General features: G+C 36.9%; 1 protein-coding gene across 1 annotated transcript; it reads left to right on the top strand.

Annotated features, from left to right (window-relative positions):
• LOC131679333 (protein obstructor-E) lies at positions 1–22486 on the top strand. Its single transcript, XM_058960043.1, has 4 exons — positions 1–107; positions 21324–21668; positions 21731–22124; positions 22199–22486. Exons 1-4 carry the CDS (start codon positions 23–25, stop codon positions 22344–22346), a joined length of 972 nt encoding a protein of 323 aa, XP_058816026.1. The 5' UTR covers positions 1–22; the 3' UTR covers positions 22347–22486.
• The last annotated feature ends 260 nt before the right edge of the window (positions 22487–22746 follow it).

Here is a 22746-nt window from a genome sequence, read left to right as displayed (position 1 = left end):
TTATTTTAAACAAATTATTTAAATGTTCAGTCGAGAAACGGGCGTCAAGATGAAAGCAGCTGCCAAGTTCGGTCTAAGTTTTCTGGTGCTACTCAGTGTTGTGTTTGGTGAGTCAGTTATACAAGGCCCATGGCAAATATTGAAGACTTACTCGCGGTAGTTTATGAGAGCAGGTAGCATTGTTGCAAACAATATGTCGTTTTTGGATAACCGGTCGGCTGTAACGATCTGCATTTGATGTCGTGGCGTCTGGTGTGTTTATCCTACATACAGGAAATACTACTATTGTGCTGAATATTCGAAAGGCGTTATTTCCTATATAGTGGCTCTATATATACACAAGAAGTGGCTGAACTTGAAACTGTTGTTGCATTAACCGACACAAGTCTATTTGCTACTAGAGATAGTGATGGGCCGATGAATGATGCAGGAACGGGGCTACTGCACGATGAGTCGTGCGTAGATTGCATATTTGAAAGCGAACCATTCCGTTGACAATATAATAAAGCTCTTACAGTGTGTGCACAGTCGAAAGCTATTACGTGCTAAAATATGAAAGTGGATGCATCAAAAGTTTATCGTACTCAAATGAAACTGTGTTGTGCAGTGTCTCATCTTCCCCGAGCTCCGACGGACCGTTATGCCTATGCAACATTAAATGGATTGGAAAATACACTATCGTGGTGCAGGCTATCATGCGTATGTGACATCGTGCCGGTGGTGTTTAGATAATCGATTACAGCACTCTTCACATTGACACGGCTCGGAATGATGTTCGCTCAAAATCATTTTAAGTCTAATTAGGTTCTATATCATTGAATGTTACCTTTGTTTCATGTGACAGTTGCTAGTTACGAGAAGTATGGGTATGATGCTTGTGGTCAGCGCAGCGGAAGCAATACAAATTTTATCGAATTTTTAGTTAATTATAATGGAAGCTATCATTTCCCATGTGATCAGTTTCAAAGTCAGATTGATCATTCTAGCGGCTAAATAAATAATGGTGGTGATGCAAGTAGGACAACAGCCCATTGGTATAAATGTTCACTTCAACAGCTCTATTCACTATGGTTGCTGTCCCGGCTATGTCTGGTTGAACGATTTCTATGTTAGTGATTCTAGTTCACATTATTCCGAAGTCTTTGATTAATTGACTGTTCAATGATGACTATTTGTAGCATTTCACGATCTCGCACTTGGAATATGAAATACTTTTCTCAAAAGTTCATGTGGAAATAAAAAAAAAATGAAAAAAATGATGTTTAATCTTAATGTATTGTATGGTGTTTTATAATATGTATAATAGATAAGCGTACGTACCAACATATAGACAATCAAAAGTTGTTTTGTGAACTGATAATAATCGTAATAAGTGCAATACTTTTTGGGTTGCCGACTAGTTTTTCTCAAAGCATTTGTAGAGTTGTATGTATTGATGTATATTAGGCTGTTCTAAAAAATGCGATAAACGAAAAATTGCTGTGTGGGAATCTTAAATCAATTCATGAAAACATCGCTTTCTTTTTCGATAACTGTTGAGGAACGCTTCCGAGAATTGCTACAGGGTTGCCACTATTTTGCAAAGAAAATCTGGCAGTCCAACTAAAAATGTTTGGCAAAATCTGGCACTTGACAGCGACCTCAAAGACATCAAAATTTGGCATACATTTTAGTTTTCATAGAATGTGATCGATTTTTGTAAAATCTAGGACATTATTACCCAAATTTCCAAAATGTGAATGTAGCAGCTTCTAAAACTTAAAAATCTGGCAGAATGAGAGATTTGTCTTTTTGTCTGGAAGCTGCCAAAACATCTGGCTGTACCAGATAAATCTGGCATAATGGCATCCCTGGTCGCATGCACGTTTTACCATGTTTAGATCTACAGATGGCATAACCGGGGCCGCAGCGTGATCTTCTGGCGCCCATGGCGAAGTATCAGTTTAACGCCTCTTTGACGTTTGCTGTGGCTTTCTTTTTTAGTTCGGTTTTCCAACAAGAGTTTAGTGTGTACATTAGAGTTACAAGAAAAAAAATAATTCTCATTGGCCTACCCCTTGTTCAGTTCCTTGTCCCAACAGGAGTATTTGCTCCTAATTTGAAGCATATCGGACAAGTCTAGCTACCGGACAAAAGTTCCTGAAATTTGTAACGGATTTTTTTGACAATTCACATGCTTTTTACTCATTTAAGATAAAATTATTATCTTTCGCGAAAAATTTCGGCATTTTATGAGTAAAAACCAACTTAATCGAAAAATTATCTCGAAAGCTTAACGTAGGGGTAAGGTATTTTTTAAATAGAATGTGTAGTGTATGCAGAATTTTAAATAAAACGGTTAAGTAGCTTCTACAAAAAGCTTCATCATCGATATTTTTGCATAAAAAAATTACAGAATGTTATTGAAATGATACATTATATTGCACAAACATTTTGATTAATTCGCTCCACCAAAATTTATTTAAAATATCGCAAAAATGTGTTTTTCACGTTTAACCCTAAGACTACCATCAAATTCTATCAAATTTGCTCGCCAGCGCCAGTTTACTTAACCAGTTTTGGATTTTCTTCAGTATCCGCTTGACGATGGACTAATATTCCTCGATTGGGCCGAGCTCTTGTGTGCTGGGAGGGTTCTTGTTCTTAGGCGCCACCTGAGCCTTGCAGGCGTCATTCCGCTACTTGTCCTTTTTCCGTTTTGGCAGGATTCAAAATTTGGCCAAAATAGCGTGGAACAATCGTGTTGCTTCATGAAAGGTATCATACGTTTTTTCATGCACTCTTTCACATAATTATCCTTGCTGACGGGCTCGGTAGCAATAAAAATGTCACTTTTCAAACCGCAGGTACAGAAAACATGCCAAACCAGATAATACTGTGTGAAGTTCGATAGCTTCATGTGTTTGAAAATATACGCCACTATTCCTTCCGGTTGCCATTACGCTTGTGGCAGTTGATTTGGCCACTTTTAACTTGGCGTGCAAGTAGTTCGGGTTGAGGCTAAACACGAGCAAAATTTCTCTGTGTGACTGCTCTTGCTTGGACGACACTTTTATAATTGAAGAATAAATGACAAAATCAAAAATCGACATCTTTCTGCACGCAGGCAAATGAAGGTTATACAAATTTTTTGAATATCGTGCAAAAAATCGTAATTGTAAAATCTTTTAAATATTGAAATTTTGTCTTTGAACGTAGCCAATTTATTAATATTTTCATATTTATTCGAATCTTTGTCTGGTTTCACCTAGAATTCGTTAAAGAAACAACATATTCGGCAAAGTCGGTGCGCTACAATATTATCAGCTTCTGAAAATACAACATCTCATTTGTTCGATAGTGTTGCTGACAATTTTTGGATTCGAGGAAAACTGATTCAAGTGAGTTTTGCAGTTTTGATAAAACTCATAATTAAAACCTTGTACAAATTGCAAAAATAGTAGCAAAAATGAAAGTGTAGTAAATTAAAAAAACAAAAGAAATGTTCAATGGAAGTAGAATTTAAAGAGAGACAAACAAAACAAACAAACGAGGAGAAACTAACAAATAGATAAAATGAAACAAAACGAGAATGCCAAAAATGACAAAATAATTGAAATAGATTAATAATATGCAAATAGTCAAAAACTTACCAATATTGTAAAACTAGAAGAAAAAAATTCAATGCGGAGAAGCAACAGAAAATGGCCAAAATTAAAACAATTCAAAAAGTAAAATTTCGAAGCATGTGAACGATTTGAAGAAATAGCAAAATAAAAACGTTGAACAATTAAAACAATCAAATTAATAGAAAAAATGAAAAAAAAATGAAAAAGGAGAAATAGAAAAATATTACAAAATGGTTAAACATTAACATGAAAAAATATCACGAGCATTGAAAACAGGCAAAAAGTAAACAAATATAGAAATGAACAAAATGGATCCACTGAGTTGAAGGTAAAAATAACAATAATTCAACAAGTTTGAAATATAAAAATTGGCAAAGAAATAAAAAATAAAAAGCATAAAAACCGGAAAATGGGAAAACCTTAAAAATGTTTTAAACTAGAAGAAATTATAAAGAACACGAAATAAAATAAATAGATAAAAATAAAATAGGGGAACTCGGGGCTATTCGGGTCTACTTAAGCAAATCGCTCTTTTAGATGGATACATGTGAAAGATTTTATTGGTCGAAGGTCCTAATAGTTAGTTTAAAACCTTAGTTACATTTTCATCATTCCATGGCAGCGCTGGGCGACGATTTACAGAACTCTACGTTTTCCATTCTTCTACAATGTAGGGGTGATTTGGACCTCCCTAGGGGCAATCCAGAAAGTATTTTTTTCAATGGAATTATGTTTACCTATGAAATAGTTATTGGAGAGACTCCTTAAAAAACAAAACAAAATAAATTGCGTTACAAAAACTTTATCTGGTTAGTCACAGCTGTCGATTGGCGCATCATGTATTTTTTTTACTGTGGCGTGTGGAATCGTATGCGTAGCCGCAAGCCGCTGAGCGGTGGTTGATGGAATAGGGGGTCCAAATAGTCCCGTACGCTCATTACGGGCAAAAGTGGTGAGCGTTTTGAAATTATCTGTGTTTTCACCGAAACAAAAATCATTCCATAAAATAGGAGCCTTAAGCTTTCCTGTGATTTTGACACATTTTATTTGTTGTTTTAAACACGGTTTCACCATTATAATGATTTTTGTTTTGAGGATGACAGAAAAAATGAAACACGTTGCATCTCCTTTCTAAAAAAAACCAAAGAATTAGATTCAGCTGTCAAAATGAACGCTTCCACAAATATGTACGACAGTCAGAAGGTCTCACGATTTTCTGAGATATCGTGGGGGTCCGAATTACCACCACGGGAATGGGAACAAATACACGGAATAGATTAAAGTTAAAATAGAAAACAGGAGCAAGTAGAAATAGCCCAAAAACAGACAAAACGGAAATTATAGAGAACATGTAAATTAAAAATGGTTTAAATGGGAAATAATTGAAAATGAAAAATATTCAAGTCCTATTTTACATTTCAATTTAATACGGGAAATTTCTTAGGAACAGTATCTAATCTGGTCGTGAAGATTATTGCACTTTATTGCTTTGGTTGGCCGTTATCGAATGCCTAACAACTGCGATGTAATTCACTTAAGTTTCCACCTAGCATTTGTTACATGAAGGTGTGCGCTAAATTGTGAACGACGATCTCTTTCACAGTAGTGTGTCATAAACTGTGAACAGAGCAAAGCGCGAAAGTTAATATTTGAATAACTAGTTGCTCTTTTCACCTTTTCCTCAATATAGCAATGAAAGCAACGGAATCTCTCCTACGATGTGCCTTCTAGTTGAAGTAATTGGTGCATGTAAGCACTGGAAGGAATACTGTTAAAGAGTTAATATCAAAACTGTGTTGGATTGTTCGTGAAGATTGAAACATTTTGGTGCCGCAGCCTTTAACTCTCCAACCTCAGCCGCATTTTACTTAACGTTTGTTTCCAGTGGTTGTTCTACATACGTTGTTGGAAGAAAACCGATAATCATTTCCGGCATGCGAACACAATACAATCTGCTAGAATTATGCAAAATTAGCGTTCATTTAATATCTCTGCATTCCGCCGGCATGCACCAGCACCGTCCATCGAGAGATCAGTATCATGAAAATAAAAAAACAACAAACGTAATGACGCAGTCTGTTCAACTGTGCCACCATTCACTTTCGCTTTTCCTGCTACTGCTCCATTGAGCCGAGTGAGCCGCTTCAAGTGAGCCAGTTTTCCCAGTTTTGCTTCCTTACGCCGGAGCATTGAGCAGAGTTCATGGACACCGCACGAAAGTTCACCGAAAGAAGGTGAACAATAATAATTCCACTAGAACCGCGGGCACTTTACGTGGACCTGAAAATTAATTAATTAAGCTGAAACTAGTTGATCCACTCGTGTTGCTATGTAACTACGAATGGTTCATAAAGATCGAGCATGCCGTGAGCGTTGCTGATACCGCCGCCACATCGACGGCGATGGCGGTCTGCGACTGCTTCTGAGAAACTGATCGTTGCTCGCGAATTGTTGAAAAGGTCAACAAGTTTTCAACAATAGTGTCGGCTTTGGGAGAGTTTATCATCAATGTCATAACAGCTTGAGGCGGTTGCTTTTTGATGGTAGCCTTATGTGGGAAGCGATTGCAAAAAATCAACGGTTATTCTGACTTCTGGAAGGACCTGGACCATCTTTCAGTTGACAATTTAGGTGTCTGGATGCTACCAGTTACATTGAGGATAATAATAACAGGTTTCAATTAATGAAATTTCCATGTTTTATTCGTAGCTGTAAATTGAAACTTTGTGACTTCTTAGAACTTCACTAAGTCAAGATTTTGGGTTAATAATATTGTTGATATAGTAAGGGGGGGAGTGAGGAGTGGCTCCTAATTTTTTTACTACGTAACAGGCCGATGTGGGTACCCAGGTACCCACAAAACTGAAATACCAATAACTAAGGTAATTTCCAACCGATTTTGATACTTTTTGGTGTTTTGGATTTAGGAACTCATCCACTTTTAGACTTGGTAAAAATGAATCGGGCTACTTCATTCGGTTCCCGGGAATCCGGATTTCCGGAAGCATGTTCCAGTGCTGGGATACTATTTGTGAATTTCAATGGAATACTAGCAATATGGGTATATTCTTGGAATTGCATCAGTAGAATATATTTCGTGATTTTGGAATCATTTGGTGATTTGACCCCGGAACGGATATTTCGGAGCAGGTTTCTGGGCCGTGAGTGGCCATTCCATTCCAATTCCATTTTTCAAACTGCCGTAAGGTCCCGTAACAATGCATAACAGAATTCCAAGACAACTTGAAGAGTTTGAATACTCATATTGCTAGGACATTATTAAAATTTACAAATCATGCCCTAGTACTGGAACATTACTCGGGAAAATCCGGATTACCAAGAACTAGATCCCTTTATCCGGTTCAGTTTTACAGAATCAAAAAGTGGACGAGTTCCTGAATCTAAAACACCTAAAAGTGTCCAAATCGGTTGAAGGAAGCCATAGTTATGAGCATTTCAATTTGAGGGTACCCGGGTACCCTCGTCGGCCTGTTGAAGGTGTTTTTTTTGTTGGACACATAACAGAGAATTAGAAATATAATTTGCAAACATTAAGGGGTTAGTAGGGTAGTCTGGCTTGTTTTTTTTTTATATTTTTATAGAAATTTTTATTTTACAATGAAACTCTTTTACATTGAGTCATGTATATTGAGGAGTGCATAATTTTTTTTCGAAAGTTGTTGATGGGTAAATGAAGTTCGTTTTTTTTTCTGCTCGCTACGCTTGATGAAATAGTCTATAAACAAAATGAATCAATATAGAATAGCTTTCACACCTCCACATACCGTGCAGGCACATAATTCCGTGCACCTAAGGCATACGTAAACCTAAACTCGTTCCAAAAATCAATCAAAATTGAGATGGTTAATAAATTGGTCCCACTGGTTAGCAATTTTATCATTTAAACAGAATTATACAAAAATTGCAAAAATGCAAGATATGTCGCTGTACCAAATTCCACGCATAATATATTGCACCGATTGAAATTCCGCGCGCAGGTATTTAAAATTCCGCACTTTTAGCAGGAATCTAACAAATATGGAAACTCATCTACATCTGGACCAAAACGCGAAAAACGAAACCACGTGAAATATAAAATTTATTTCGTTTGTGCACTTTTTTGATTTTTTGTGGGTGATAGACATCCTGAAGTATCGAGCAATGCAACTGTCAACTCAAAATTGTTAATGATATCGAAGATATCACGCTCGATTTTGCATTACCTCTTAGTGAGTAAAAACAATCAAAAATTGAACGCTAAACTAAAAACGCTTTTAATCCACCTAACAGTGTGATGAGACATTTCTTATAGCTCTTATCACTCTCTTCTGATATTATATCGTATGAGAACATTTAAAACTTGATGCTTCGCGATGTTTTTGATAACACATACTACATGGGATTGTGGCAGGACACAGAGAATCGCTCAAATCAGCATAGGACAACATCAGTGCTAGAAATCTCAAACCAAATCAATAGGAAAGCGAAAAAATGGCCCATAAAATAGACATACAAACGAATTATTGCTAATGCTCTGTTAATAAAATATCTAAATTCCTCAATCAATGCATTGTGGTGGGAAAACTGAATTTTCCTAAAGGGGTTATGTATATTGTACTGAGCCAAAAAATTGATTTTTTTTTTGAATCGAAATGAAGTTTATACTTTACTCAAATTTCCAACGCGACTGAGACCTAAAAATCAACGCTTTTTCTGGAAAAAAGCGACACTAGCAGTGACACCATTCAAAGAAAATCAACAGTGAATATTTCCAGACTTGGTTTTATTTCCTATTTAAGAACTATTGTGTTTTTTACATCCTAGATTGCATGATTCAGTGATCGAAACCCAAAACTTCATGAAGTATTTGAAATTATTAAATTAAAATTTGTGTTTGCTATTGAAATTGACAAAATGATAGTATCGCCCCTTTGACGATTGTTTACTTTTTCGGTCCCACCTATCAGCATTGAAGTATCGCCCTTACGTTTTTTTTACAATACCAATTTTACAATTGGTGGGGGTTTGGTGAAAATCGATCTAACTGTCCAAACGGCATAATTCCGAAACCGTAATTTTTAAAGTTTTAAAATTATGCAGAATTAATTTATCAGAAAATAATAACAGAGTTCGTGATTTTAGCGAATTTGTTGAGACTTTATTGTAGTCATGAATATTAACCTGAGAAAATTCACCATAAATACTTCTTGGACGATATACCGCCAAAATTATTTTATCAAATGATGCGCTAACATTTGTAAAACTCATCGAAGATACTAAACCTCCGAAATTGGCGGTTTAAAAATGATGTTATCTTGACCTTAAATTACTGTTTTTGAACATTTGACCTATACATATAATTGGTCATACAACAAAAATCAAATTCTCATCAAAATCGATCAGGACCTGCTAGAATCGAATGGAAATCGTCATTTTTCATAAATTTCTCTCTACATTCGGAAAGTGTTATCCTCGTTATTAATCATATTACGTTTGCGTCTCAACTCGACGCATTCCCAAAATATAAACTTGTTTTAATCCACCTAGTGGTGCAATTGTGCTTGTCTCACTTGTCCAGACTACGATGGTTATGTTCAATAAAATGGTGGAAATGAATATTTCATGTTCAGTACGATTTGCACATACATACAATGGATCGACAGCCACGATCTTGAGATACTATGTGATACTGAAACATCGCTTGACCGCCGCTGGTTTCAAGCGATGTTTCAGTATCACATAGTAAGATCCGGGAGGTCCGGGTCCTGCCGAAAATTTTCAACTTGTTAAGAAATTTTAAACTAGTTTTATTTTTAAAGTAGCAACCACTCACTGCATACTCCCTCCGGGCCGGTATGATTGACGATTTTTAGATTGATTGCATGACCTTTCTGTATGAGAAAGGCAAAAGGGGGTGGGCGTGGCGTAGTTGGTAAATCGATTGCCTTGTACGCAGCGCACCTGGGTTTGAGTCCCGACCCCGCACATAGGGTTCGAAATTTTTCACAAGAGATTTTTCAAACCCGAAGAGGCGAATGACCTTAAGGTTAAAACCTCTATAATCGAAATAAAAAAAGAAAGGCAAAAATGTACCAAAGTCCAAAAAAATTTTTGTCAAACATTATTTTTTCGAGTTTACATCAAATCTCGAAGTTTCATGCATTATAAAGTCATTTGGCATCAAAAATACAAATTTGATTTTGAAAATTTTTCATTTCAGTTTATATGGGAATTTGCTGTGTGATTGCACTCTTCAACACGTAACTCCGGAACCGGAAGTCCAATCAATAAAAAATCAATTGCAGCCGATGGGAAGGTTGTACCTTTCATTTGAGACTAACTTTGTGCAAATCGATCCAGCCATCTCTGAGAAACAGAGGTCACATATTTTTCCACATACATACACACAGACATTTTCCGATCTCGATGAACTGAGTCGATTGGCATATGACACTCGGCCCTCCCGGTCGGGATTAGATTGACGAATTTTAGAGTGAATGAGAAAGGCAAAAACATTTTTAGCAAATGTTGAAAGTTATGCATTTTTTGGTGCGCAGTTCTATGTTTCATAGACATTAAATCAATTTTTACTTCGCTTCCTATTAAATAAAGACCCTTATTACAGTACATCTCTACAAAAACGAGCTCAATTTGAAAAGAAATCTGAGGACCATGATTGAAAACAGAACTCTGGAATTTTCTATTGGAATGTTTTCAGGCAGGATTTTGATATTGATGCAATTAGACAACTGTGAAATCAAGACCAAAAGATCAGTTACATATCAGGACCCCATTCCGACAATTTATCAAAAGTCCTCATGATGTTTGCAACAACAGAATATCAATGTACGGATCAGATAATTGTTATTGTAGTATTGAATTAAATCAGTCTGCATCAATAAATTTTCAACTTCAATCCAATTTTTTTTGTTGGTGTGGTGGGGGGGGGGGCGTTGTATGGTGTTAAACCCCAAAACCTTCTCTTGGCTACGCCGTTGCTTGGAGTTAGTTATTTCGCTTTTCATTTTCCAATATGTTTCAGATCGATCCGATGGTCATGAATTAGAAAAATTGCAGTCAGAAGATTCGCACAAATGAACATTTTTGCACTGATAAGTTATCAAGTTCCTTCCAGACAACTTGGAAGTGTTCGGTGATTATTTCTAGCGGTTGTAGATAGAAAAATGAAATACAAAATTCGTTTTATCGAAATAATGTTTGGCTTATTTCAATGGATTATTACTATATTGAACAATAAATAGGCGACAAAGAGTAATCCACAAACAACAAGCCATAACTTTTAAAGTATTCAAAATAGATATTTGAAGTCTTCAGTAAAGTTATTTGCAAAAGTAAGAGCTACAAATTTGCTGAAGGCATCATTTCGATATAATCACTTCCAAGAAAATTTGGAAAAATATCTCACTCATAGGGGGATTAATCAGCAAAAGCACAATACCAAAAGAAAGGGCATATTTCCTCCATTAAATTCTCCGAAGATACTATTGACCTAAAATAAGCCGTTTTGGCGTTAATAATAGATTACATGTTTTTGGTCATATTTCTGGCAATGGGAAATGATAAAAATCTTTCGTCCGCATTTAATGTTAAATATCTCTTTTGATAATAGTCCGATTTCAACAATCTGTAGCTTGTTCGAAAGGTATTCGTTGAAGCTGTCTAAAAACATATAAATTGCTATTCTATATTGTCAATTTCGGCAGATAATTCAAAAAAACTGCAAAAAACGCCATTTTTACGCATTCAAACATTCATATCTTGGAAACTAAACATCAGAATCAAAAACAAATTAATAGCGTTCATACTGTTTTTTAGTTCTTTCATTTAAAATTGGTTTGGATAAGATCGGTTCAGCCATTGCTGAGAAACACGAATGAGAATTTGTCCGTTACATACACACACAGACACACACACACACACACACACACACACACACACACACACACACACAGACATTGTCCCAAATCGTCGAGCTGAGTCGATTGGTATATAAGACTCGGCCCTCCGGGCCTCGAAAAAAATCTTGAAAGTTCTATACATTTCTTTTATAAGAAATGTAAAAAATAGTTATATTCAACATATGTTATTTTTTACGTGCTATATTTTTTGGGTAGATTAAAGTTAGGTAAACGTCTCTGTAAGGAGTACTCGAGGAAACAAAAATTCATCGGTTTTTTGTATGACAAAGTATTCGGTCGCTTTTTTAAATGTAACGTAACAGTCCAAAATCCCAAAAAGTCTTTTTGTGCGTAGTTTACCACGTCATCAAAACATAAACATAAAATTTTCTTCGACCATTTTTGAACTATTTTCTGAAAAAAAAATAAAATAATGGCGTTATATTTAGAAATATCATTGTGTAGAGCCAAAAACAATTTGTAACGTAACAGTCTTTTTTCAAAGATTTCTTAATTTTTTATACTGTGTTGATTTCATAGCTCAAAATGCACTATTATGCTCAGAATAAGTTAAATGGCTTGTAGTTTGCAAATAAGTTCATTGCTGCAGTTACTTTTTTCTCTTCAAAAGCGAATTTGGTATGAAAAATTAATATAACTATTGCACGATTTCACCCGGAAAATTCTGTATTGATAGCATAGAGGCAAATGCCAAAATGATGTCAAGGAAGCATATTTTTACTTGTGATTGTATCGTACATTGCTTCAAACTTTGATACTGTAATAAACAGTACACACACCAAAAAAATCTGAATTTTATCGTTGACGTAATTGCAAACATGACACAATTCAACAAACCGTAATTTACGAAATGACAGAACATTACCGTGTTTCATTTAATTTCACATGAAACATATACTTTACATGCGCAATGACTTAAAATTACACTTCCTACCATTCAGAACAAACGCTGTATGTGGAGTAAAATTACATGATTTACGAAATTAAACGTCATGTAAAATTAAAATCAAACGTAAAACTAAGTCATTTTTGATGCTCGTATATGTCATGGTCAGAAGACGTAAATTTACACTATTTTTTCTAGGTGTGCAGAAATTAATATTAACATCGATAAAGCTACAACAATTGATATCGACGTAATATACATATTGAATGAGCTTGCCTTCATTACTAAAGTAAAAAGTATTCGCGACATAGCGACGATTCATCAAATTCAAGTGAATAATGCAGCATTCGCTTTTTGTAATACTACGTAACAAGGATATAATTCATTATACTCATTCACTTTGAATTGGGTCACAACATGAACAATAAAATTCTTTGATTGCATAAAGAAGAATTTTATTCTTCATGTAGTGACTTAAAGAAGTCAGTTTTCTAAACGTAACCATATGAATTTCCACTTGAATCTTCAGAAATAATTAAAATTCATTTTCTACTACAGTGTAAACAGATTTGTTTAATACAATCGGACTTACTCAACAATTGTTATACTCACAGGGCTTAGCGTCTTTCAACCTAAGCGAAAGTATAGTAGGAAGGTGGTTGAAAGGAAGGTATTGTCCAATTTCAAAAAAGAATTTTTAGTTCTCAATTGACCACGCATGATTAACGTCAGCTTTATCGGAATAAACCAAAAAATGACACATTGTATTGAGACCCAACTAGAAATATAGTTTTAATTTATTTATATAAAATTAAAAATAAATTGGGTGTAGCTGGGTTTTTCCTAATTTAATTTTGATTTCTTGGAATCTGTTGCATGTTTTATCGTGAAACCATGTTTTATCGTGAAAGTTATCCATTGTATAATAGAACAACTAAAGTCAGTTTAATGCATAATTCAACTTTAGACGCAAACCAAGATCGCACATGAAACGTAACAGTCTTTTAGTGTAACGTAACAGTCCGAACATTTTTGCTTTTACACGAGTCAAAAAGAAAGTTTTCAGCATTATCGACATTTTGTTTTCAGCTTTCATCTTAAGGCTTAGAAAATATGTAACATTTGTTAAAAACAGTTTACTAGGAGAGCAGACTTTTTCGACAATGTAAGGCAACTTTAAAAGCTGTTTCCAAAATTGTGTAACGTAACAGTCCATGCTTAGACGTTCTTAACTCACAAATAACAAAGCATACAAAAACTTTTATATTTGAATAAAATCTTACCAAATGAGCATACTTTCAGGTGATTGTATAAAAAATAACAGAAATATGTATTATCAGGGGAATTCATGTCGAAATATCCGTCTGAATGTAACGTAACAGTCCGCGATTTGGACCATCTATTGGATTTTTATGAACGTATCGTTCAAGAATATGAAAAACTACTTGAAATAGAATTTTTACTCAATTTTAGGGTAACGATTGAATAAGGTGAATTTAGGTAACCGCGGTGAAGATAATTTCCTTTCAACCACGGTATTTTGGTTGTTTTTTTGCTATGTGTACGCATTGTGGATTGATTCGTTACATTTATATCATTAGTTTTAGATTGGATTGGTTTTTACACTGCAGTTCCCTTTCTTTCCGTTCTTCGTCAAGTTATGTTTACTTGCTCGTTTTTATCTGTTCTCGCTTTTTATTCAATCTCACTTCTATTTTTGTAAATTTTCTTTCAACATTTTTTCTTTATTGTAACCTCATTGAAATAAATAAACTATGATAAACTAGTCGCAACAAACGATAGCTATCTTTTCGTATTGTCTTGGGATTTACGTTTGTTGGTTTGTGAAAACCTTTATCAAAAAACATTTTGGGATATTGTCAATTCAGCAGATTCTATAATCAAATCATATTTATTTGATATCAACTCAGAATGAAACATCCAGAATTTGAGTTTATCTGACTACTTATTGAAATGTTGCTTTTAAATCGCAGATTACCAATTGAAGAAGAACAACCTCTTTCCTTGGATACTGGGCGGATTACTGTCTCATCTATATTGTTAATTCCAGAAATTGCTTCCAGTTAGCGTTAGAAACAGAAGTTTTGAAAGATTCGACCTAAACCAAAGCAATAAAAGAGTACGTGATAGGTAGGGGAAAGAGGGTAACAGTGGAACTATGAAAACAATACGTTTTCATAGTTCCACCGTTACCCTCTTTCCCCTACACGTACTCTTTTATCTCCTAGGTTTAGTTCGAATCTTCCAAAACTTCGGCTCAATGTTTGAAGACAGGTGGTACTCTTCCAGATATATTTGGATGGCGCTGAAACCTTTTATCCATTAACTTTCCGGAATTTTCGCAGCTTTTCCGGTGGAATGTACTGATCAATAACCTCTTTAGGATTACTAGTAGTTGCACATTGAAAGATGAATTATCTACTGATTCCCTTTACAACTTCAGCTAATCCAGATCGATAAAGGAGTAGTAGCCAGGGATGGTCGAACATTCTTAAGCTTATTTAGCTTTAGACAGCTTATACGAAATCGATGTTTAACGTTAAATAAGGACGAATGATTTTTATCATTTCCCTTAGCAGAAATAAGACCAAAACACGTAATCTATTATTAAGGTTCAAAAAACTTTGGGTGAGCGTCCATACGAATTGAATGCTTGATAGTATGTGTTGAAAAAAATGCGTTCAACTTTGTCACCGGTTTATCCATATAGAGCATTTATTAAACTCTAAAAGAAGAAAATCAGTTAGTTTATTAGATTATTACGATTCAAATTATGCAAAATAGTTGGTGGAAAAACAATTGATCGGGCGCAATGGTGCTTAATACTTAAGGGTTTATATGTTGCAGATTGAGAAAAAACATAAATTTTCTGCTTTTTTCCTACACAATATTACAAAAGCTTATTAAACAACACTCCCTAATATGGTTGTGAAAATTATAAAGTATTTGAAAATTTCAGAGCAGCGCGTACCGAATGGACTAACGCAAGTGACAAAAGGTTATGGAAATGTTTCGTGAAGACGAAAATTCCAGTATGGATGATAATTTTCCCTATCGGGTTTCGAGAGTTTTTCATTATTTGGCATTGGGATTAGCGATAATAATTCAAATCAAAGATACTACTGGGAAGTCACTTTTAGAAAAACTCGATATCGAAGTAAAGTTTGAACTATGCTCGCATGCATTTCAGAGGTAGCGTGATATCAAGAGTTTCAATTTCAGCTCTTAGTTCTCAGTCGCGTTGTAAATTTGAGTAAACGTTATTGAGAATATGAACTTTAAATTGATTGAAAAAATCGGTTTTTTGGCTCAGAACAACATATATAAGCCCTTTAAGAAAATTCAGTTTTCCCTACACAATGCATTGAATGAAGAATTTGGGTATGTTATTAACATAGCTTTAATAGCAATAATTCATTTGTGTGTCTATTTTATGGGTCATATTTTGCTTTTCTATTGATTTCGTTTAGCCTTTGAAATTTCTAGCACTGATGTTGTCCAATACTGATTTGAGTGATCCTCTGAGCCGTGCCACTGTTCCATGTAATATGTGTTATCAAAAACATCGCGAAGCATCAAGTTCTAAATGTTCTCAATCGATGTAATATCCGAGGAGAGTGATAAGAGTTATAAGAAATGTCTCATCACACTGTTAGGTGACTTAAAAGCGTTTTTGCGGGTAAAATGACATAATTCCGAAACCGCCATCTTAGGAGATTTAAAAATTTCGAAGAAGTTTTCCAACATAAAACAGGGCGTATTTTGATAGAATAATTATAGTGATTAATCCTCCTAGAAGTAAATATGGGGATAAAATATAAGTGACTTCTTCAGTGAAGTTATTAAGAATGTCGAAAAACAACTTTGTTGCAGGTATGAATGCATGTAGCATATTGAGGTATAAAACGATATTTACGAAATTTTCCAAAATTAAGTTTTATTTAAAAAAACTGTTTATTTATTTAAGCTTTAGAAACTCATGCCTTGAACAAAATGGGATTTTTTTTGTTGATCAACAATAGAAGAGATTTTTCGTATATAGTAATAACAGAAAAAATTATTTCAAAGATTTTCTTTCATAATTAGCCTTATAGATTTCGATACCCCGAACCCAATAAAGTTGTTTGTAATTGCACTTTTGAAAACTTTAGTGAAGACATTAACTCACGATATAATTTTATTTAAAGGGTAAAGTTGACGGATTTGAAATGGTGTAATCTTGACCCTAAACAACAGTTTTCGAACATTTATTTTATCTATTCATATCATTGATAATACAACAAAAATCTAATTCTCATAAAAATCGATTCTGACCGGCACAAAGAAAAAAGGAAACCGCCATTTGTCACTATTTTCTTTCTACTTCCCTAAAGTGTTATTTTGTTATTAATCATACTATTTTTTCGTTTCAACGCACCTTCATCACAACTTCACAAAAAACATTTTCACCAATTGTTGAAACTTATGAAATTTTTCGGTGAGCTGTTCTATGTTTTATAGCCATTCATCCTACCCCAACCTTACTTGCCATTCGTCTCTAATCCATATTTCGATACACCCCTTCAAAGTGCGCTTTTGGGCCACTGGAAATCTTAGGGTTTTAATTATTAGTTTCCGAATTCCGGGACCAGTTTCTATTGGTGTCTTCTCATGCAGGTTTTCTAATTGATATTGATATAATTTGATAACTATGACTAAGATAACTCTGAACCCTACTTCTATAACCTTCCGGAGGTCGCGCAAATGGCTTACTGAACGAGCAGCCGCTGGTACTCTTAGACGATTTCGCTAGATTTTCAAATCTAGGCCTGCGGTCATGCACTTTGCTTGATCCTAGGTCTATCTGATCGTGCTAGTTCGCTGGTCTCATAACCGGCATATCTATCCTGCATGTCATGATATTGTACATGCGGTCCTATATCCGTTGACCGGTTGGATGCCCTGGTCGATTCAGCGATTCTGGTTGGAAGGGGGCTTCGGGTTCACTAGTGCCTCGATAATCCTCTTTGCGTTGGTGGTTTTGTTGCGTTCGGTGCTACACGGCATAGTCCCCGACGTTGGAGCTAGCCTACCTCGGCGGAGAGTACCCCGACGAAGGAATGTCTCCCGAAACCGTTGAAGGATGCGTTATTCTTGCTTCTATGCAGTCCGGCTGAGTGCCGAGGTCTGTCCAACGATTCCTGTTGGCGATTGCGTTCGGCTCACTGGTGCCCCATCGATTTAAGCCGGTGATTCGCGACGAACTACCCGAAATAGTCCCAGACTCCTACTCCGACGAAGACTTCCCTGGCAGTGGATGATCTTCCGAAACCGATTCTACTCGGGCAGACGCCGAGGTCGGTCCTGCGATTCTGAGTGGAGGGTGACTTCCTGTTCACAGGCCCCCCGACGACCACTTGCCGGTGCTACTTCACGATCTACTCGAGCCAGTCTCTAGTGGTGCGCCTAGCCTATTCCTATGGAGAAATCTAACGACGTCGAAAGTTCTCTCGAAACTGCTATCTCGATGCTGATCGGTTAGGTGCCGAGTTCATTCACGCGATTCCGGGGTGAGATGATTTTCGGTTCTCATATTCTCCAACGACCCATCGTCGATGATGCCTGCGCTCAGTCTAGTCCCCGGCGGTGGAAATGGCCTATTCCGGTCGTCCCCGCTGGTCTTCATTATCTCTCTTCAGCAGACTGATTTGTCGAGTGCCAAGGTCGATCCGGCGATTCTGGTTGAAGTGTAACTTCCGATTCATCGGTGCCTCGACGACCGTAAGCCTTGTACTGCTACGTTGCAGGCAGGTATTGCATTTATCGCTCGTATGAGTAAATGCGCCCCGATAGTTTGCTACTGCGACAATAAAAACTCACATTTTCACACGAAAAGTTATTGGCACTCACACAACTTCTCCGGATAAATACAACGTGTTATTTCTCTGGATAAATAAAACAGCCGGAGAATGAGTGAATGAGTTTATCACGGTATCCTTTTTTCGCTCGCTGCTTTCCTGTCGTTATTGCGAATCTTTTCTAAAATCCACATCGTGACGTTTCAGCCATGCGCTACCAAGCCGTGCGCCGAATTACGCGCATGTTCACTTTGCATTAGTGCGGTTTGATGTTTATTTTTGTTTCGTTCGCACTCATTTGTGTCACATATAGTAACAAATCGACAAAATGCTAGTTTATCTCGGGATAGACAATATTCCAAAACAAGAAAAAAACAAATCTATCATATTTCATTGCCGCTTTTCTTTGTAATTAAGTGTAATTAAGTGTATTCCAAGACCGTTTATGGCGTCCACGAGGGATCTACCTTTCGGGAAGCCGAATTTCATATCGGATAGGCCATATTCTCATTTCGTGTATGTTGTAAGTTTGTTGAGGCTTACTCTTTCAAGCACCTTGCTGACTGATTACAACAGGCATATCGGCCTGTATGCTGAAGGATCTCAGGGCGCCTGGTCTCTTCCAGATGTCGGGGAAGTTACCATCGTCGAAACATTTTTGCAAGGCGATCCTAAACAAATCTGGGCGCCTATCCGGTGGAACTGCTGGTCCTCTTATCTTCGACATGGCAACTCAATAGGCGTCGACTTACGGTTTTGAATTGGCGATAAAGCTCCTCTAGGTAGGCTTTCTTACTGAGCTGGATTTCCCTGTTAAGTGCGGCTCTTACCGCCTTATACACTGGTCTTAGAGTTGCTCTTTCAGCGACGTTGTGGGGTCTCTGCATTTTCCTCCGGGCTCGTTGGCAACAAGCTCGTAGGTCAGCAATCGTCTAGTCCCTCCAGAAGTCTGGGCGGCGACTTAACCTGGGTTTACCTTCTCTTGGCATTGTTTCATCGCACGCTATTGCTAATGCCGTTGTCGCTTCATGTGCATTTAAGTACAGATAATTGCACTCACGCATCGCTTGGACGAAGACTCCCTTGCCGACCTTCGTTGTTTTCCACCTCCGCTCGTTTCATTAGGTAACACGTGGTCGCTGGTGGTGTACTCCTCGCGCACTCTCCAATTCAAACTGTCAGTCCTGGGCTGCACAAAGTAACGTCAATAACTGATTCTCGAACTTCCCGGCGGGTCACAGTGGATGATTCGTGTTACCTTGTGACTTCGTTGCAGACGCATGTTTGAAGGTCGGATATCGTGAGCCTCCTGTAACATGTTTATTACTTTCTTCTTTTGCATAGATTAGACATTGGCCTTCTTCCCCGCACCTTCTGCATGATTTGCTTTTGTCAGGTACACGGCAGTCTCTAGCCAGGTGGCCGAACTTTTGACACTTAAAGCACACTTCCGGTCGCTGACAGACACTCAGTGGACATTAGGATGAACCAAAAGACACGAAAATCGGAAAATCCAAGGTGCACAAGCTGTCACACACTTGAAAAAATACATGTATTTCCCATGCATGCGTTAGAATGATCCAATTTCGTTCAAATTTAGCCAATTATTTTCATTTTTTTATTGATTTTATGAACGGCGATAGACAAAATCGAACATCGAAAAAATAACAACCACCCTAGAAATTTGTTTATTTGTACCCAGTTCCTATCATTATCCTAACCATTTGTTGGTTATAGCAGAATCTGCCATTTTTGATAACACATTGGCTCAAATGGTCGGTGTTAGGTCAGGCTGAACTAAGTGACATTTTATTGATTCCGAAAAAAACGAGTTTAAAGTTTGAATCGCAGCACCCTTATAAATTTTTGTTTATTAAAACACATTTCAAATGCAGCTGAAGAAATTTTTTGTCCAGTGCTGTCATCGGTCCGGCTTAAAACACTGATCAAATGGAGGCTCTCGATTTCGCTTTCGTTGTGAGCAAACACTAATATTCCACCATTTTTAGGTTCTTTTGTTCTTGTACTGGTTTTCAGGAACGAAGCTAGCAGGCACCATCACAAATAGGGTCCAAATACCAACGCTACATAAAGTTTTTAAAAAAATTTCCTTATCTTAAAATCTTCCATTACTTACGGATATAGGATATAATGAACTATTTACAAAATCACGATTCCTAATGCCATAATTTATGTATTCAGAGCTTGTTGTAGAGCTAGAGAATGCAACAATTTCAAAGAGCATCTGGTGTGCCCGAATTCCTCCACCACCTCGTGTTTGTTCGTTTACCCAATGCGTAATACTTCGCACCATCTCCGGATTGCCAGCTTTGAAGTGGGCGAACAAGACCACTACCGCAGGTTTATGTTTATTTATGAATTTATCAAAACATACGACGGACGCTTCTGTAATGGGAATGGCAAGCTACTCCGATGTGCTACTTGTCAGCTCTAGATAATCCAAATGTTGAGCAAATTTTAACATATGTATATGAATGTGCGGCGCTGGAGGCTCACACAAGGATCACCCATCGGGATTCCCGTTCTAGATATGGACTCGGCTAGAGCTTGAATTTCCCCCTTTGTTAGCTGTGTTGATTTATGGGTTGTAACATAAAGTAGTGCACGATGAGTGATTTATGGGCCCGTTCTAGTCATAAGCTACAGCAATACATATAGCGATGTACATGGTGTCACTTGTTTGTATGAGAGTGATCCGAGCTTTTTATGATTTGACAGTGCATACTTTTTGCGGTAGAATCTGTCTTACCTACATACATATTTAAATGTGGCTGTTCGAAGGGAGGAGAAAAGAAGGAAGTTTTCAGCTAGTTTGTGATTTCGATGAATGTTGCTGAAGATGACTAAAGATTAATTTAGCATTATGAATCGGTAACAGGTTCAACAGGTTTTGTTGACATTTTCAGCTGAAATTAAGGTATCTTTATTCTTTTTTGTGCGGAAATGTTGTATTATAGCGGTTGTAAACTTGAACTCAATAGCACGATGATATAATAATTGTATGTTTTAGGTCTGTCGGTGGCACAAACCCAGCTGAGGAGGCAGTATGAGACCAACCGTCGTACACCTGCTCGCGACAGAGATGCCTCGCTAAAACCAGCACCTGTGCGAGAAGCAGCTATTCCCAGTAGGGCAGCCTCGGATGACGAATTGGACGCTGAATTGTCCGAGAACTGTCCCGAGCCGAATGGGTTTTTCGCGGACGCAGAACAGTGTGATAAATATTATGCGTGCCGCGATGGACACATTGAGGAGAAACTATGCCCCGACGGAATGGTTTTCAACGATTACGATCTGGAGCAGGAAAAGTGCGATCTACCCTTTAACCTTGATTGCTCCAAGCGACCAAAGCTTCGTAAGTGGAGATGTGATTTTGAACGAATTGACAATAATGTTAAGAGAATCCTATTTTTTTAGAAACTCCCATTCCTTCACAGCATTGTCCTCGTCAGAACGGTTACTTTGGCAGTGAGAACGGATCCTGCGATAAATTCTACTATTGCGTAGACGGCAAATTCAACATGATCACATGTCCTGCTGGACTTGTTTTCAATCCGAAAACCGGCATCTGTACATGGCCCGACGAGGCCGGTAAGCTGGGTTGCTCATCGGAAGAGTTATTCAAGTTCTCATGTCCAAAAGTAAACGAAACGTTTGCTGTTAGTCATCCAAGGTACGCTGATCCAGAGGATTGCCAGTTTTTCTATGTGTGTATCAACGGTGAAACTCCTCGCCGTAATGGATGCAAACTGGGGCAAGTGTTCGATGATACCGCAAAACACTGCGAATGGGCCCGAAAAGTTCCAGAATGGTGAGAGATAAATATATTTGTCAAACCCGGAAATATGGATACAATTGATAGATATTCTGCTTTATTCATTACAGCGCCGATTGGTATAAAAACCGCTTATCTGAAGCTGAGTTGGATGCATTGGAGAATCCACCAACTACTAAGGCACCGGCAGTGAAGGGCTCGACGAAGGTTTCACGTCGACGGCCGTCTAAAAGACCAAAGCAGGATGAGGAGGAGTAACAGTGTACCGCGTATACAATATGTGTTTGCAATTAACGCAAATCATAATACTCATAGTAGTTGATACTTTGGATCAATACTCAAATATTGTTATTTATTTGTTTTCCGGGTTCATCAAATTACATCAGATTGAAGAGAAATGTCTAAAATATGTCATTTTAATTATGTATTTATACATTCCATAGTAGTTGGACAGACTGATTATATCCGAAATACTCAGAGTTTTGCTTGCATTATTTAAATTACACGGTGCTACAGTCATTTTGTACTCTTCGAGTGACCTAGTGTAGGCTGTAGATCTAATAAAAAACAATACAAAACAATGTATGAAAAATGTTCTAAACTCTTGATTTATAGCACAAAAAAACTATTTTTCGAGACTTTCGGCACTAAAAAATTA

This window comes from Topomyia yanbarensis, chromosome 2 (genome assembly GCF_030247195.1).
Source record: "Topomyia yanbarensis strain Yona2022 chromosome 2, ASM3024719v1, whole genome shotgun sequence".
NCBI classification, from domain to species: domain Eukaryota; kingdom Metazoa; phylum Arthropoda; class Insecta; order Diptera; family Culicidae; genus Topomyia; species Topomyia yanbarensis.
The sequence above is the reverse complement of the archived record's forward strand: the minus strand, read 5'-3'. Positions and strand labels throughout refer to the sequence as shown.